Genomic DNA, 15,235 nt, shown 5'->3' on the forward strand with positions numbered 1-15,235 from the left:
TAAGAACTTTTAATTTGTACAACACAGATGCATTTTGGCAAGCTGCTTCCCTCAACGTGCATATACATAACATGGGGAGTAACATACATGCAATGCATAGACCATATGACAGATTATGACAGAATTTTTCCCGGAATAACCGCTGAGATCAGTTCTTGGATAATAACCTTAAAGCAAAGGTAATGTGAATAATGTTAGTACAACATTAATAAAAGTCAACACATTAGGCCAAGAGAGGGACAATAGAGGTTTTCTGCTAACCTTCGGTTAACATGCATGAATATTATTTTGTACGAAGGCTTTGTTTTTCAAAGATCACACATTATTCAAGTTAAATAAATAGTAATAATACACACACAGAGCATGAAACCGCTTGTCCCGAGCGGGGTTGCGGCAAATCGTAACCTGGCAACACAGGGCACAAGGATGGAGGGGGAGGGGACACACCCCGGACGGGACGCCAGTCCATTGCAAAGCACCCCAAGCAGGACTCGAACCCAAGACCCGCCAGAGAGCAGGACCTGGCCAAACCTACTGCGCCACAGTAGTAAAAATAATAAAAATGTTTTACAACAACATTTTCATGTTATTTTCACTTTCATTTCTAAGTCGGATTTCTTTTGCTTTTTCTTTTCTGCACCACCGGAACACATTTTCACTTGCAGGACACTGTAAATAAAGCAACCTGAATGACAACACAAAGATAATGTTCTGTAAATGAAACAAAACACGCTGAGTCAATATAAAATATGGCTCCTTGCGGCAGTGCGGTCAGCTGACGGAGCGGTCAGCGTTTGGTGTTAGAACCGAACGTCGAGAAAATAATACAATGAGTTTGACGGGACGGCCGTCGTAAATTTGGGTTATCGTAAATCGCATATGTTGTAAGTCGAGGACGACGTGAAATTGAAAAATTTAGAACACTCAAAAAAGACATCAAAAGTAATTGATGAAGAACCAGAAATCCAGAAATACAGGAGATCCACTGGTGAAAAACTGGGTTAAGGAAACACGGTTGACTAAGACATGTCCTCATCAAGCCCGTTCAGTGATAAAAAGCGAATGTACCACACTTCTCTCTGTAACAAGCATGTACCTCTCACATCCTCTCTCTTTGATAACTCTAATTCCAAACCCATCGCATTAAAATGTCCCGCCACAGGGGACTATCCTTCTTCTCCGAGTTACTGCATACAGCTGGGATTCTAACAGCCAAACTCTTCGCTTGATTTTGACACCGTGTTCAGCAGCTTTTGATAATTCGTCGGTTAATCATTCCACATGACCGGCAATTCCGCAGCTGAGCTGAGCTGTTGGATCTCCCTGTTCTAACTCATCCTCACCATCCGGAACACCTGGACCATCGGTACGTGCCGGACACCCGACTCTCGCCTTCCCCCATGGCGTCCTTTGAGGAGAAGCAGGAGAAGGAAGCATGCTTTTGCCATCATGGCAAACACAAGGCCAGGGCGGTTCGGTTTTCACGTTATTCTTGTCCCGCGGTAAAACACATGACATCACCAGCAGCTGATGGGTATCGCCTGCCAAGGCTGTGACACCCTATCATTGGGCATCCGGTGTGCGGTGAGACAAACAAGCGTCAAGTCCTCGCCAAGCCAACACTGCGCTGCAGGTGGGCGGGCCCAAGTCAGCTCACACCCCGCTTGCTCGCTCTCTGCCACTGCGCCGCTCTCGACAACTTCTTGCAGATGTCCTCGCCAGCCTTTTCGCATGCGTGGGAGCCTGGGTGAGAACAACCGCATGAGTTTGAGCCAGCGAGTATCTCTGCAGAGATCTCGGGTGTCAACCTGTTGGTCAACATCTTGAGTGGACGCTGGACATGGACAAAACTATGGGTAGGGGAATACGGAGCGCAGCTTCACGATATTTAACAACTGATACACACACGTTGCTGTTATTCAAGTGCAAACATCTGACTGACGAAAGGCCGATTTTGAAACGGGTCGTAAAAAGTGAGAAACATAGCAGAGCGAGGAAAGTTAGATGTTCCTCCTGTGAAATAGTTGTTCCATGAAGCTCTTGTTTTGACATGTCAATGATGGTTATGGCACGGAACCGCAGTGCCATTGACACCCGGCCATCTCCCACCAATGCCGGGACGCCAGACACACGAGGCTAATAACAGCGTGGACACATTTCACTTCCTTCCTGGATATGTGCCAAAGAGCTTCAAAATCCAAAGCCTGCACCAGCACACTCTTGTCAGTCCAAACCAGTCCGTTCCAAACTCAAAGTGGTGCGCATGTAGCGAAAAGGTCTGCCATTGTCACCACAGCCATCGGCTTCACGATCATCGGAGAAATTGACTTCGTAATAACCAGAACTATTAGATTCATGATGAGCAGACCCAGTAACTTCATTGTGACTAGAGCTATTGGTCTAATGACGACCAGAGCCATTGGCATGGTGATGAGCAGAACCATTAGCGTCATTGTGACCAGAGATATTAAATTTGTGACGACTAAAGCCACATAGGGGAGCGTGGTGGTGTGGTGGCGGGTTTGGCTGATGTCCGCTGTATGGCGGGTCTGGGGTTCGAGCCCTACTTGGGGTGCTCTCCAACAAACTGGCATCCCATCCTGGGTGTCTCCCCTCCCCTCTTAGTCCTGCGCCCCGTGTTGCCGGGTAGGCTCCGGCTTGCAGCGGCCCCGCTCGGGACAAGCAGTTGTTGATGCTGGTTGATTAGACCAAAGCCATTAGCTTCATAACCACAGCCACTAACTTCTTGGCGACTAGAGCTACTGAATTAATGATAGCCAGAGCAACTGGTTTCATGATGACCAGACCCATTGGCCTCATGATGAACAGAGATACTGGATTAATGATGACCAGGCCCACTGACTTCATGATGAGCAGAGCTATCGGACTGAAGATGGTGCCTTCCTGGCCAGAACTGGTGGTGCGGTAGCTGACCATCTCTATATAAAGGCCTGGGACACAGCCTAGGGTGTCGGAAGACAGTCTAACAGGAAACTGGGACCCATTTCTCTGCCCACAGTTTCTCATAACCAAAATGCAGAACTGCTCTCATGGTGCGTCCAAGACACGAGCCAGGCCCTTGGGGCGCAATGTATGGGCAGCGCTCGGACTCCAGCGGGCACGGTCTGGCTGCCAGCCCGAAGTATAAGCAGGAATGGTCAAACCCAGCTGTATCCATTTCAAAGAACTCATGTGTTATTTTCATTGTCAATTTCGCCTCCAGATGAGAACCGCTGAAGATGTTTTCAATTTGAAAATAAGATGCTGTATTTAGAGCTGGGCTTTTTAAAATCTGTGGTTTCCCGTTATGGTGCATTGTCATAGCACTCGCTGTTCTTTCTTCTGCAGCAGCTAGCGTTCGTGGTTCCAGGGACCGGAACGGAGAGACTGCACCACTGTGGCTGGTGGCCGGTGGCCTTATCACTCCCGCAGCAACATCACCGACTCTCCTGCGCACCCCCAGGGGACTCGTCGACAAGAGCGCGAGGACCGCAAAGCTATTGTAAAACCATCTGCAAATCCACTTGGTGAATCTCATCGAGAAAGCTTGAGAACTCTGCATGTTTGCTTCTCATGGGTCTGCACATGGTTGTCATGTTGGCTACTGGTTGTACTTGTAGCGTAAAGTCTATGTAGTGCTTGAGGATGTGGCAAATGCAAAATGTTGGGTCCCTAAGGTGGTTAAAACATCAGTCGGCCCCAAATAGAGGCGTCAGCGGTTTCCCAAGCGCAGACACACCCCGCGGCACTCGGGAGTCCTGTAGGTGGCCCTCTCCGCTCCCGCCTGGACTTCAAAGGTGTGGGAGCCGGTGGCCCCGACAGGTTGAATGCAGCTGGGGGTCCAATAAAAGCGGCAGGGCCAGCATGGGGCTCCGCTCTGCTCTCTGTAGCAGGGCCAACAGCCCTCTGCTGTCTGTGGGGATTAAGCAAAACCAGATGCTGGAGAACGGGCTCTCTCCAACACAAACTATTTCACCACCATTTTTCTTCTTGGGAAATTCTATTTAAAACCATCGCTCTCTGTTCGTAGGTCACACTTATGTTCCGAGGCTTGGTGGGGGAAGTCGGCAATCCCGTTTCTCACTTCTCCTCAACCTGATCACTGACGCATCTTCAAACTCTACAGATGGCCGTCTCATCTACTTTCTGTTGCTCTTCGTCGAGCAGATGACAAAGGTGAGTAATGGCTTGGCGTATCGAGGCCGGCTTGGGTGCTTTGCTAGTCGGAGGGGACTCAGTTCAACGCAGCAAATCACCGAGGCATCAACTTGCCAGAACACATCAGAGCAAGAGGTGAAAGGAGCTTCGGTTGTGGTTTCTCCGTGCCTCGTACTGCGGGTTCCTCCGTTAACAACATCCAGCCAGAGAACTAAACAAACTTGCAAGATGCATGCTGGGAGTGGGGCTGGTATCCCCCCTAAGTTGGACCAACAGGGAAACCAGAGCTGCTGCTCCCAACCCAACATGACCCATAAATGGAGACACCAGGCCCTACTGCTTCTGGAGCCTCCAACCATGTAGGAACCAGCTCCTACTGCCTCTTGTGAGTCCAGTCCTGCAGGAATCTACCCTTCGTGCATCTGCAACCTCTAGCCCTCCAATATTCAACTCTTACTTCCTCCACCTCCTAAAAAACCGGTTCATTCAGTCTGCTGTTGCTCCAACCCTGTGGTGGACACCAACTAACCTGGGTGTCCTCCAGCATCCTGCAAGAACTCAGCCAATGCTCCACTGTTCAGTTCAAGCAAACATCCAAACATAAACACCATCTGAACCGGGATATGCTTTTTCTGGAGCTTCCACATCGTCCTGGCAGCGCTGCATCCACATGCTAATTTGATTATGACAGATTCCCGGGACCACATTCTAATCACAAGCTGATACGGGCTCAGTTTAGCCCCGTGCTGCCGTGCTCTTTCCTCCAGTGTCGAAATTTCCGTTCTGCTGCACCGTCCAAACATCACATTGCGCTCGTTCTTTTAGAAAGGCTTTTTTTACTTGCGAAAGTTGATGCTCGGTTATAGCAGTTATAATCAATGGGACCGTGGGCCGAGGTGCACGTTGCACTGCCGTAATGACAACTTGCGACGGTCCTTGCGTATCATCCCAAATGACAACGCCGGAGTCCAAGTCTATTGTAGAACACCGTAGAACGTGTGTGTCCTCGGTTGGCCTCCATGAGAGGGAGCGAGCACAAGCTCCTCCGCCAGCGTATTAGTGTGTGCATGTGTGAGTGTGTCACGGTGTGTGTAGTACGGGGAGCTTGGACATGCGACCGCGAGCAGTGACGCAGGAAAAGTTGCTGAAACCCCCACAGCTGCATACTTGAGCCCACTTGAGCTTCAGGAGCCAGAACATGACATGGGAGTGATTAGCGGACCGAGCGACGAGAACAGCAACAAGAATAACAACCTCCCTCCTTCGCCAACCGATTGGGATTGACCAAACTCAGCTCCCCTACTTGTTCAACCGTGATAGCCATCGCCGGGGCTCAAACTCTAAATAAGGCCACATGGGAACCCAGCAGTGGCTCCGATCTGACTGGGGCCCAGGCAGCCACGATCTTCACCTCCTTGACGCTCTGCATCGCTGTGCGCCGCAGTAAAACGCAGTCTCACACAGTTCCGTGAGGTCGCAGTCCCTCCCACAGTCCCGGTTCCGCACAATGTCGGTCCCTGCGCAAGTGCAAGACGGTTGTGAACGAGCTTGGTCAAAGGTCACCAATACAGATATCCACCCCACATAGTCTCAGTCCTTCCACCCAGTTTGTATCTCAGTCCCTCAGTCATGGAGCCAGTTTGATACTGTCCCACTTCTTCCCATACATTCCCATTTCCCCATCACACTGTCCCACTTCCTCCCACACTCTCTCAGTCCCATACTGTCCCAGGTACAGACCCACAAAGTTCCAGACCCAGTCCCAGCACTATACCATCCTAGTACTGTACAGTCCTAGTGCCTGATAGTCCCACATCCATACAGTTCCAGTCCCGCACAGTCCCAGTCCTACACGGATCCTAGAGTGGCATGACCACTTGAACTTGAGCTTGAACTCGAACGCAGCCCCTGTCCCGGTCCCTTCCACAAAATATCCATAACAGACACGCATCGCCACCTAAACCCACCCTGACCAGTTACATTCCTGCAACCCTGAACACATTTACTCTTATCGGGAGACAAAGAGAGGTACGGGAGACTAGGTGAGGACAGGGAGATGACAGGCTAAGCTGTTCTAAACGGCCCTTCTGTCAGAGCTGCGTTTAATTAGAAATGTTAACCATGAACCCCTGCAGCCAAGCAGACACCGAAACAACTCTCAGATTGCAAATATTTCTAACTAGGGGCATCTGTGACTAGCGCCCATTTGTAACCTGCATCCTGCGCGCACAGGACACGTTCCGCAACCGGACGCCCCGGGGACGATCGGCGGCCCGCTGCCAGGAAGCCGTAGCCGTATGGAACAGGCCCCCGGGCCGAGCCCCGGCGCTTTGAAGACGAGGGCGGAAGAGATTAAGTCAGTGGGATGGCAAGAGGACATCATGGACTAATTCGGCCACAAACTCTGAGCACCATAAAGCGAATACAGATCACCATTGGAGACTTACAGCAAGAGCTGTACGTGCTACACACACCAGATCTACATGCTACTGTATGTGCTCAACAAAGCTGTGACAGATAGATAGATAGATAGATAGATAGATAGATAGATAGATAGATAGATAGATAGATAGATGGTCAATATTGCAAAATTATACAGTGGATGCAAAAAAATTATAAACGTATATAGCACTGTGAGCTCAGCAGCGCCCTTCACGACTCTGACTGCTAGGTGGCGCTCCTGGGAGCATGTCGTCGGGTTCGAGGGTGACGCAGAACAGCTGTTGGAGCAACAGCCGTCTCCGTTACGAGTTCTCGCAAAGCAAGCCGAGGTGCCTTCATCTGTGCAGGGGACATATGTCACACTAGTACCACACCTACCACGGTAAGGGCGCTGCTCTTCCCACAGATAGGCATTAAAGGTCGGTCAACACGTTTATTCCACCAGAAGCGACTGTGGAAAGTGTGATGTCCCACTGCAGCTACACCCTTCTCTCGAACCCCACGCTCTCCCCACCCCCCTTCTTATCACCAGCCCTCCTGCACAGTTCATGAGCTCACTCCCTGGCCGCGCCCCCCCTCCCTGACCGGCTGACAGGAGCGCTGGGGAGGCACTCAAACACAAAGGCCATTATGGAGCGCGGCAATCGCTTTATCACGATGTGGGATTGTTTTTAATCTGACCGCATTCTGACCATTCCATAACCGCTGACGAATGAGAGAAGACGCTGGGGGTGGGGGCGAGTGAGCAGAACGTCTCCCGTGTTTTTCCACAGCACCGTCAGCCTCGGATCACCCGGGAGGGTCGACGCCCAACTCAACACCCTGCCGGAGACCGGAGCTAAGCGAGCTGGGCCGAAACGCTTTCTGGAAGGGTCACCTGGCAGCAGCCCACTCTGCGGGGGGCATCAGACAGCGAACCATTGAAGTGCGATCTGCCCTACCTGACCAGATGTGTCTCAGCGGTCCAATCATATAGGGAACCAACAGCTCCAAAACTGCACCTGCTCTCCAGAGCACCCACCGGTCAGGCAGGGAACTGGTGCAGCGACAGGGAGGGTCAGGGATGCTGAGCCGGACCCTAGACGTCCGTCTGGAGGCTGCGGGGACCCTCACGCTCCACCAATTATTAATTAACTAAATTAATATTAATTCAATTCATTCTTAATATTCAGTTTTATTGGAAATGTTTCCACTTCTTTCCAAACTGGTCATCAGCAAATCTGACAATTTTTCGTATTCAATTAAGTAAATGTTCATTTTTAATTGAAGCACTTGTTTCTGCAGGCATTGGCTCCAAACGCCGTTGGTGGTTTCTCTTCCTCTAAACGAGGTCCAGCCTAGCTCAGAGACACTTCCCATTCATGGGTTCACCTATTTTTTATCTTTTACCATGTGGTGGAATTGCTGCTTTGGGTCATTGGTTTGAGGGGGGTGCGTTGGCGCAGTGGGTTGGACTGGGTCCTGCTTTCCGGTGGGTCTGGGGTTCGAGTCCTGCTTGGGGTGCCTTGCAGCAGACTGGTGTCCCCTCCTCCTCCAGCCTTATGCCCTGTGTTGCCGGGTTAGGCTCTGGCTCCCCGCGACCCCGTATGGGGACAAGGGGTTTCAGATGGTGTGTGTGTGAGTGTGAGTGTGTGAGGTCATTGGTTCAAGTCTGAGGCTTTACGGATAAATGTTGGTGAACTGATCGATTAATAACTTGGTGAATGAGGTTATTCAAAAGAACACCTATGCAGTCCTGTAGAAAGAGGAAGAGGAAGGTGAACCGAAAGAAAGGTCACACAAAAGGGCTCCCTCTGAGCGCCAAGGCAAAGGCGGCTCATGCCTCCACGACACACACCTGCTTGCAAAAAGGCCCTTCCCTGTGTGTTGCGATGCCATCGGAGAAGTTGTGTCCACGGTTTCATGCCGATCATATCTGATCTGCCACACGGTTATTGCACTGACCTGTTCGTCGTTATTCCGGGCTGGACTGCAGCCACAAGGTTCTTCCTCATCTCTAACCATGTTAAAGACTTTGGCCTGAAGGACACACCACCGCTGCAACCACCCACCCACTCCCCCCCCCCAGGAGTGTTGGTGCTGCCACTCGAATTCATTTCCCCTCCGTCACTCAAGCGCCGTGTTTATTTTCCGTCAAACAACTAATGGGGCTAAGAATGAACGGCGAAACAAATAGATAAGAGTCGCCCTCGGAGTCGGAGCAAGTAGTGAACGAACACACACCACCGTAAATGTTTACTATTCATCTGGACCACTGCTAATGCCCTGCCGGGGGTCCACGAACTACAATAGGCCATTAGCATTCCACTGCGGCATCACAACATGCCCTTGTGAGAAAATCCCAGACAGCAGCCTCTGAGACCAGGTCCAAGGTGCAGTAAAATTAGAGTAATGAAAAATCTTTACTGGGAGGAGGAGGAAGGGAGTGCGGGACAGGGTCTGGACCCCTGACTTTCCATCACTCTCTGACACACATAGACCTGTCTCCTTGTCTATATCTCACAGCCCTTCAAGAAAAGGATGGGATGTGCAGCAACAGTTGTACCATGGTATGGCTATCAGTTCTATCAGTCCTTAATCGCTAGATCAGTATGGATCAATATATTATAAGGTGCCTCTACGAATACTCATGCTTCGAAGTCCAGTCAGACAGTGGCTTGGGGGGGGGGGGCGGTGGGGGGTGCAGAGTCCACATGTGTCCCCTGCTCTAAACGAGACAGATATCACACCCAGACATTTTCAGAACAGTTTCATTAATAAATCAGAATGGCTCCAACATCCTCCCCCCCCCCCCCGGACTCCCCCTTATTAGATAGCCTGGCTCGCGCTCAAACCGCTGCATTCTTACATTCCGCCCCCCTCCGTCGTGCCCCCGTTTCACACACACACACACACACACACACAGTGCAAACATGAGAAGAGTTTCGGGGCGCAGATGAACAATTGGCTGTTAACCCGTTACGGGGCTGATTAATGAAGGATGGTGCGGTGGGGGTCACGGGGGGGGGGTCGCCGGTCGCCGTGGAGCACCGTGAACCGGGTCCTTAACCGCAGCAAGGTTCTCAAACACCAGCGAACATGCAGGAGGAGGTACAAGCGGAGCTCGGACTAGAGGCTCCTGAAACATCGCATAACTGCGCATCAGTAACGACGCCGACAGCAGTAATTAGAGTAAAATAACAGTAACAACATCTGTGCTGGTAATTTCTGAAGTATTGACGCCTTGAGAAGGTGAGAGTCAAACTTCCACCTTTAGTATCGCTGCGCCCTCACACGTGTACAGTTATGATGATGGAATCAAAAAAGTAACTAAGTGTCACGACTGACGGCCGGCGGGGAGCGCTCGTCGCGCGCCGCTGTCACCTCCGTGTCCGCGTGTGTTTGGCAGTGTCTCTGTGTCCTACCTGTGTGTCTCTCCATGTCTCCCCTCCTGATCTCACACTTATTCCACCGAGATCTGCGCTCCTCTCCGTCTCTCCCCTCTTTCTTTCTTCTCCCTCCCTGTTTCTCTTCCCCGCTGCTGAGTCCCGGTGAAGCGGAGCAGCGCTGAGCCGCTCTGTCCCTCTGTCCCACCACTCTGTCCCTCCACCCTGTCCCACACTGTCTGCTGCGAGTCTCCACCGCCTGTTCTCTCTCTCTCTCTCTCTCTCTCTCTCTCTCTCTCTCTCTCCTTCCTGAGACTGCAGCGCTCCTACTCTGCTCTGGCCAACGCCATGAGCACAGAATCACAGCAACAGGTCCTCCTCTTACCCATCATCTTCTGCCCCTCCTCTCTCTCCCCCCTTTGTCCCTCCACCTCCCCATCCTCTCCATCTCCTCCCATCCTCCTTTCCTTTCCTCCGCTCCCCTTTCCCCCCTTCTCTTCCTCCTCCACATCCTCTGCCCCTCCTCTCCACTTCTCCTTTGCCCCTCCCTTCCTCATCCTCCCCTCCTGCCCCCTTCTAGTTTACCTTGGCTCCTCCCCTCCTCCCTTGTCCCTCCTTCTTCTCCTTCTCCTCATCCCTAGCCTTTGCACCTCCTCTCCTCCCTTATCCCTCTTCCTCTTCCTCCCTAACCCTTTGCCCCTCCCCTCCTCATCCTCCCCTCCTCCCTTGTCCCTCCTCCTCCTCTCCCCTTCTCCTTTACCCTTCCTCATCCTCTCCTCATCCTTAGCTCCACTCCTCCTCCCTTGTCCCTCCTTCTCCTCCTCCTCATCCCCCACCCCCTTGTCCCTCCTCCTCCTCATCCCTACTCTTTGCCCCTCCTCCCCCTTGTCTCCTCCCCCTTCTTCTTTACCCCTCCTCCTCCTCATCATGTTCCTCTCCTCACTCTTGGCTCCTCCTCTCCTCCCTTGTCCCTCCTCTGCCTCCTCCCACCTACTCCTTTACCCTTCCTCATCCTCTCCTCATCCTTAGCTCCACCCCTCCTCCCTTGACCCTCCTTCTCCTCCTCCTCATCCCCCACCCCCTTGTCCCTCCTCCTCCCTACCCTTAGCACCACCTCCCCCTTGTGTTCACCCCTCCTCCTCCTCCTCATCCTCCTCTCTAGTCCTCCTCTCTTCCTTCTTTCCAAAAAGAGGACCCGAATGAAACCACTTTAATGAAAAAGCAATAACATTTGCAGCCTTTTTCTTTTGTTTTTTCTCTTCATAATTGTTTGCTCTTGGTGGGAGGGGAGGGGGGGTTCCCAGAAATCAGCTCTTTATCGGCTGCTGCCAGAAAGTGTCTGTCTGTGCTGTTCAGCAGTCCTCCTGGGAGCCCGAGCTTGAGAAAACACGGCAAGAATGCGCAGGCACAGCATGTGGGGTACGACTGCGCAGGAGTAGTGTGTGCGGTAAGACAGCACAGACGCAGTGTGCGCGCTGGAACAATTTGATTCACGCAGTGTGTGCGGCTCTTTGCTCTTAAAAGGAAGCGGGATGGCGGTGTGGGTAGAGCACAGAATCCATGTACACTTTCCCACGAGAGCCACTTACTTGTAACTAATAAACAGACGTTCGCTGTGTGTTTCTTCTTGCTTTTCCACGATTCCAGCGAACCCCCCAAGTCACGTGTTCGGCGATAGCGGTGCGGCACCAAGGTGGGCCGGAGCGTGTAATCACTGAGAATCACGGAGAGGCGCTTGTGGACGCGGCCCTCCTTCTCAGCGGACAAACAGTGTCTGTGTGGTCACATAATCTGCACCGCTGACCACTGCTGACCGCCGCATTCCCAGGGAAGGTGAAAGCTCCTGATTTTCCCACAGTCCCTTTAACCTAACAAAAGGAGTTCTACGCGAAAACAATGAACGTGGATATATTTGTTTCAGTATGCGCAGTATAAACAAACAAGTAAACAAAAATTGCAGGTCATGGGGCTAACAGGTCAGACAGGAGAGCGAGCACCAGCGAGTGGCTCGTCCTCCGTTGTGGACGGATGAAGAGGGATGACCGAAGGGGTATGGGGATGGGTGATGGACTTGAGGAGAACAGTGCGTGGCTCGCCTCTTTTCCCACACTTGCACAACACGTGGTGCTGTGATAAGTCCCAGAGAGGGCGGTCCCCTGTGTCTCCTCCATGTCCTCCTCCTCTCCCCTGTCTCCACACACTGCCGCCGCCCAGAGCTCATTCCTACGCTGTGACTCAGGGGTCAGGGGTCAGGGGTTGGCCCTTTGATTCCGGACTCCAATGTACAGTGTAAGAGCGAGCTGTGCTCCCACACACTGCCTTCACCGGGAACACACACCTAGAGCAAAGGGACCAAGGGAGAGGAGGACGGGCCACCTGCAGAGATGTTTGGTACCAGGGACACTAACCGATGCAGGAGTACAGCTCTGTTAGAGGACACAGACACACAGGAGAATAGAGGCTAACAACCTCGGGACTTTCTGGGACAAAAGGACAAAAATTTGCAATGTGGAAAAAAATGGACAAGGGTAGATAAAGAAGGACAAGGAAGGACAAAAATGGACAAATAAGGATGAAGAATGACAAGAGACAGAGGTGGACACTGAAAGACGAAGAAGGACAAAGCGTTCAAATCTTTCTGCAGAGCTCCTATACAGCTGATGAGACGTTGCTGGAATGGAGGAGGGAGGCCTGCTGGAGGAAGAAGTTCTGGAATGACCTCTATCATCCTGCTTTGTTTAACTAACTATAGCTGCCATTCGAACCCTTGTCAACAGCAAACACCCCCAGCGCAGGCCAACAGCGACACCCACAGCACGAATGGTGCCGATGGAAGGACCTCAGAAAGAGAGCGGCATGACATTGTGTGAACATACTGCACGCACTCCAGCTCGTGCTCACAGACACACACACAGTAACCCTCAAACACACAATAACACACACACACACACACACGCCCCATGGACAGACGCATGAAGAAGACAAGCACGTCATGTGTGAACTGCTGCATTTTATTCTTCAGTATCACTGTTACATCATTAAAGTGTGTCTTCCAAAAGACAACTATGTTTGGTATCATGTTATCAAAACTCCGATATCCTGATTCGATGAGGGACGTTGGGGACGATGTCTTTAACTGGCAAAGCCTTACAGTTCAGTGAAATTCCAGATCCACAGCATAACTGTCGTATAAGAAAGAAACATGGTGTGTGGGTAAAATAAGCTTCTGTTTGTATACAAGTGTACAAAGGGCTTCAACCGAAAGGGCCTCCAAGGGGAAGGTGGTCTCATGTCACTCTGAGATTTGACAGATAAGGCTTCACCATGGATACAGCTGCAAAACAGTGACCAAAACACACAGTTTTCACCCAAACCCCTGAGGTTCCATCACTGAGGATCCCATTATTGATGGCCCCATCATAGAGGGTCCCATTGCTGGGGGTCCATCACTGAAGGTTCCATGATTGAGACTCCCATTATTGATGGCCTCATCATAAAGGGTCCCATTGCTGAGGGGTCCACCACTGAGGGGCTCAATAATTAGGGGTCCCATCGTTAACGGTCCATCACTGAGGGTCTCATCAATGAGGGTCCCATTGTTGAGGATCCATCACTGAGGGTCCCCTTATTGACGGCCCCATCAGAGAGGGTCTCACTGCTGAGCGTTCATCACTGAGTGTCCATTATTGATGGAATGAAAGTCTCAAATAAGGCCCCAAAGATGGTCTCACTCTGAATCCTATCACTGAGGATCCTCACTGAAAGGTCCCACAGAAAGATCCCACCGAAAGCCCCAGTGGAGACACCAGTGAGTCTCACCAAGGGTCTCATCAGTGGAGATACCCTTGAGTGCCCCAGAGAACCATCTGCTGAAGGCCACCTTGAGGCTCCTAGTGAAGGTCATCACATTGGGTCCCATGGATGGTCTCACTGAGGGTCCACCTGAGCGTGTTGAATAGTCCAAGGTGGCCTCATACGCAATGACTCGTCTGTAGAGGGCGCTGTGTGGGCATAGGAAACACACAGGCGCGCACACCTGTACCTCACAGGATCAGCGGCTCTCACGAGAGTGCGAGAATCATCGTGTTTCCAGTACAAGAAATCGGCAGTTTTAATTATACTACAAAACATAGCAAACGCTCTTTGAGTGAATTCATCTCGGCTGCGGAGAGCGAGCGTCTGTGGGCAAAACAAACAAAACTCAGGAGTGTGTGGTATAACAATGACACCAAGGAAGAAAATGAGTCGATGAGGGTATAAGTCAGGAGGGATTGTGGGAAAGGTGGGGGGCCGAGCTGTGTGCGAATTTGGTATAGGCAGAGATGGCGCAAGCTCGCCCCCCTAGTGATGAAGCCCCAGCTCTGCAGGAACCGAAAGGCTAAAACCTCTGGCAAAACCAAATGAATAAAGTGTAAAAGAGTGTCAGGGTTTGCTTTGCCTGACACTGTGACATCTGGGCTTGAAGCAACGCCTACCAGATCTCGAAAACGTGAAGAGCCCGCCTCAATGCTCGGTCGTAGGTAATGCACTGAGCTTTGGCTGAGGTGTGGAAGATTCTGGAGTCTGGCCCTTTACAGCACAAAGCAATCAGCCCCTGCAGCCCTCAGTGGGAATAATCTGAGGGCCTTCATTACCCACAAAACACCAGGAGTTGCACATCTCCCGTTGGCCTCAACCGATGGGCTGCAGACGGACGTCCTCATTAAGGAGAATCTCCACTTCCTCCATTTATGGGTCTCCTGGATGCCTGCAGGTCCCACTAATAAAGCCCAATAGAGGAAATGGGGGGAGGAAGAGGGAGTCAACCCCCCCCCCAAATACTTCATGCAACAATGACACGGATGCAAAGCACCGAGTCATTAGTATCACTTTCTCCCAAGAGTGAATCATCTCACTTTTACCCCCTTGCACCCGGTGAAACCTACCTCTAGCTGCTGAATCGGGGACTAACTTCGTGCTCAAAGCGAAAAGAAAGGTTTATATTGCGCCTGGTTTTCCTATTAATGGCAGCAGAAAAAGAAACGAACAGAAAAGAGAAGTCTAATGCGCAAATTACGAGCTGCTGGAGTGACGGGTCGCTTCATAAATTAAAAACATGCACGGCCGGGTCGTTAGAAGAGCTTCGCCTTCTTCTTCATGTCATTGCGCTTCCACAAAGGCAGGCGATCGAATTCGTGGATCTCCATCCCGAAGATGTCAAAGAAGTGTTCGGGAGACAGGTGGCGCTGCAGGGCAGAGCAGGAAAGACGTGTGAGCGCAGACGGCGAAGA

At 51.4% G+C, this 15,235-nt stretch overlaps 2 protein-coding genes and 1 long non-coding RNA gene across 20 annotated transcripts in view; 1 reads left to right on the top strand and 2 right to left on the bottom strand.

Annotated features, from left to right (window-relative positions):
• afap1l2 (actin filament associated protein 1-like 2) overlaps positions 1-10,374 on the bottom strand; it is a 33,434-nt gene extending 23,060 nt beyond the window's left edge. The window contains exon 1 of the mRNA XM_018762657.2: positions 10,005-10,374. Coding sequence (XP_018618173.2) covers positions 10,005-10,020 — 16 coding nt within the window. The 5' untranslated portion in view covers positions 10,021-10,374. The remainder of the gene's footprint in view (positions 1-10,004) is intronic.
• On the top strand, positions 1,436-8,088 carry LOC108940458 (uncharacterized). Of its 2 annotated transcripts, XR_001966568.1 has the most exons (4): positions 1,436-1,856; positions 3,349-3,527; positions 4,031-4,176; positions 7,374-8,088. It is a non-coding gene; the product is annotated as an uncharacterized LOC108940458 (long non-coding RNA). The 2 variants fall into 2 exon arrangements; XR_001966567.1 differs by lacking the exon at positions 1,436-1,856 and having other exon boundaries at positions 3,286-3,527.
• Positions 10,375-12,967: 2,593 nt separating the features above from the next.
• Positions 12,968-15,235, bottom strand: part of ablim1b (actin binding LIM protein 1b) — a 62,491-nt gene continuing 60,223 nt past the window's right edge. For all 17 annotated transcript variants that reach the window (XM_018762641.2, XM_018762639.2, XM_018762646.2 and 14 more), the window contains one exon: positions 12,968-15,190. In XM_018762641.2, the coding sequence (XP_018618157.2) occupies positions 15,077-15,190 (114 nt within the window). In that variant the 3' untranslated portion in view covers positions 12,968-15,076. The remainder of the gene's footprint in view (positions 15,191-15,235) is intronic.

This window comes from Scleropages formosus, chromosome 3 (assembly GCF_900964775.1).
Source record: "Scleropages formosus chromosome 3, fSclFor1.1, whole genome shotgun sequence".
Lineage (NCBI taxonomy): Eukaryota > Metazoa > Chordata > Actinopteri > Osteoglossiformes > Osteoglossidae > Scleropages > Scleropages formosus.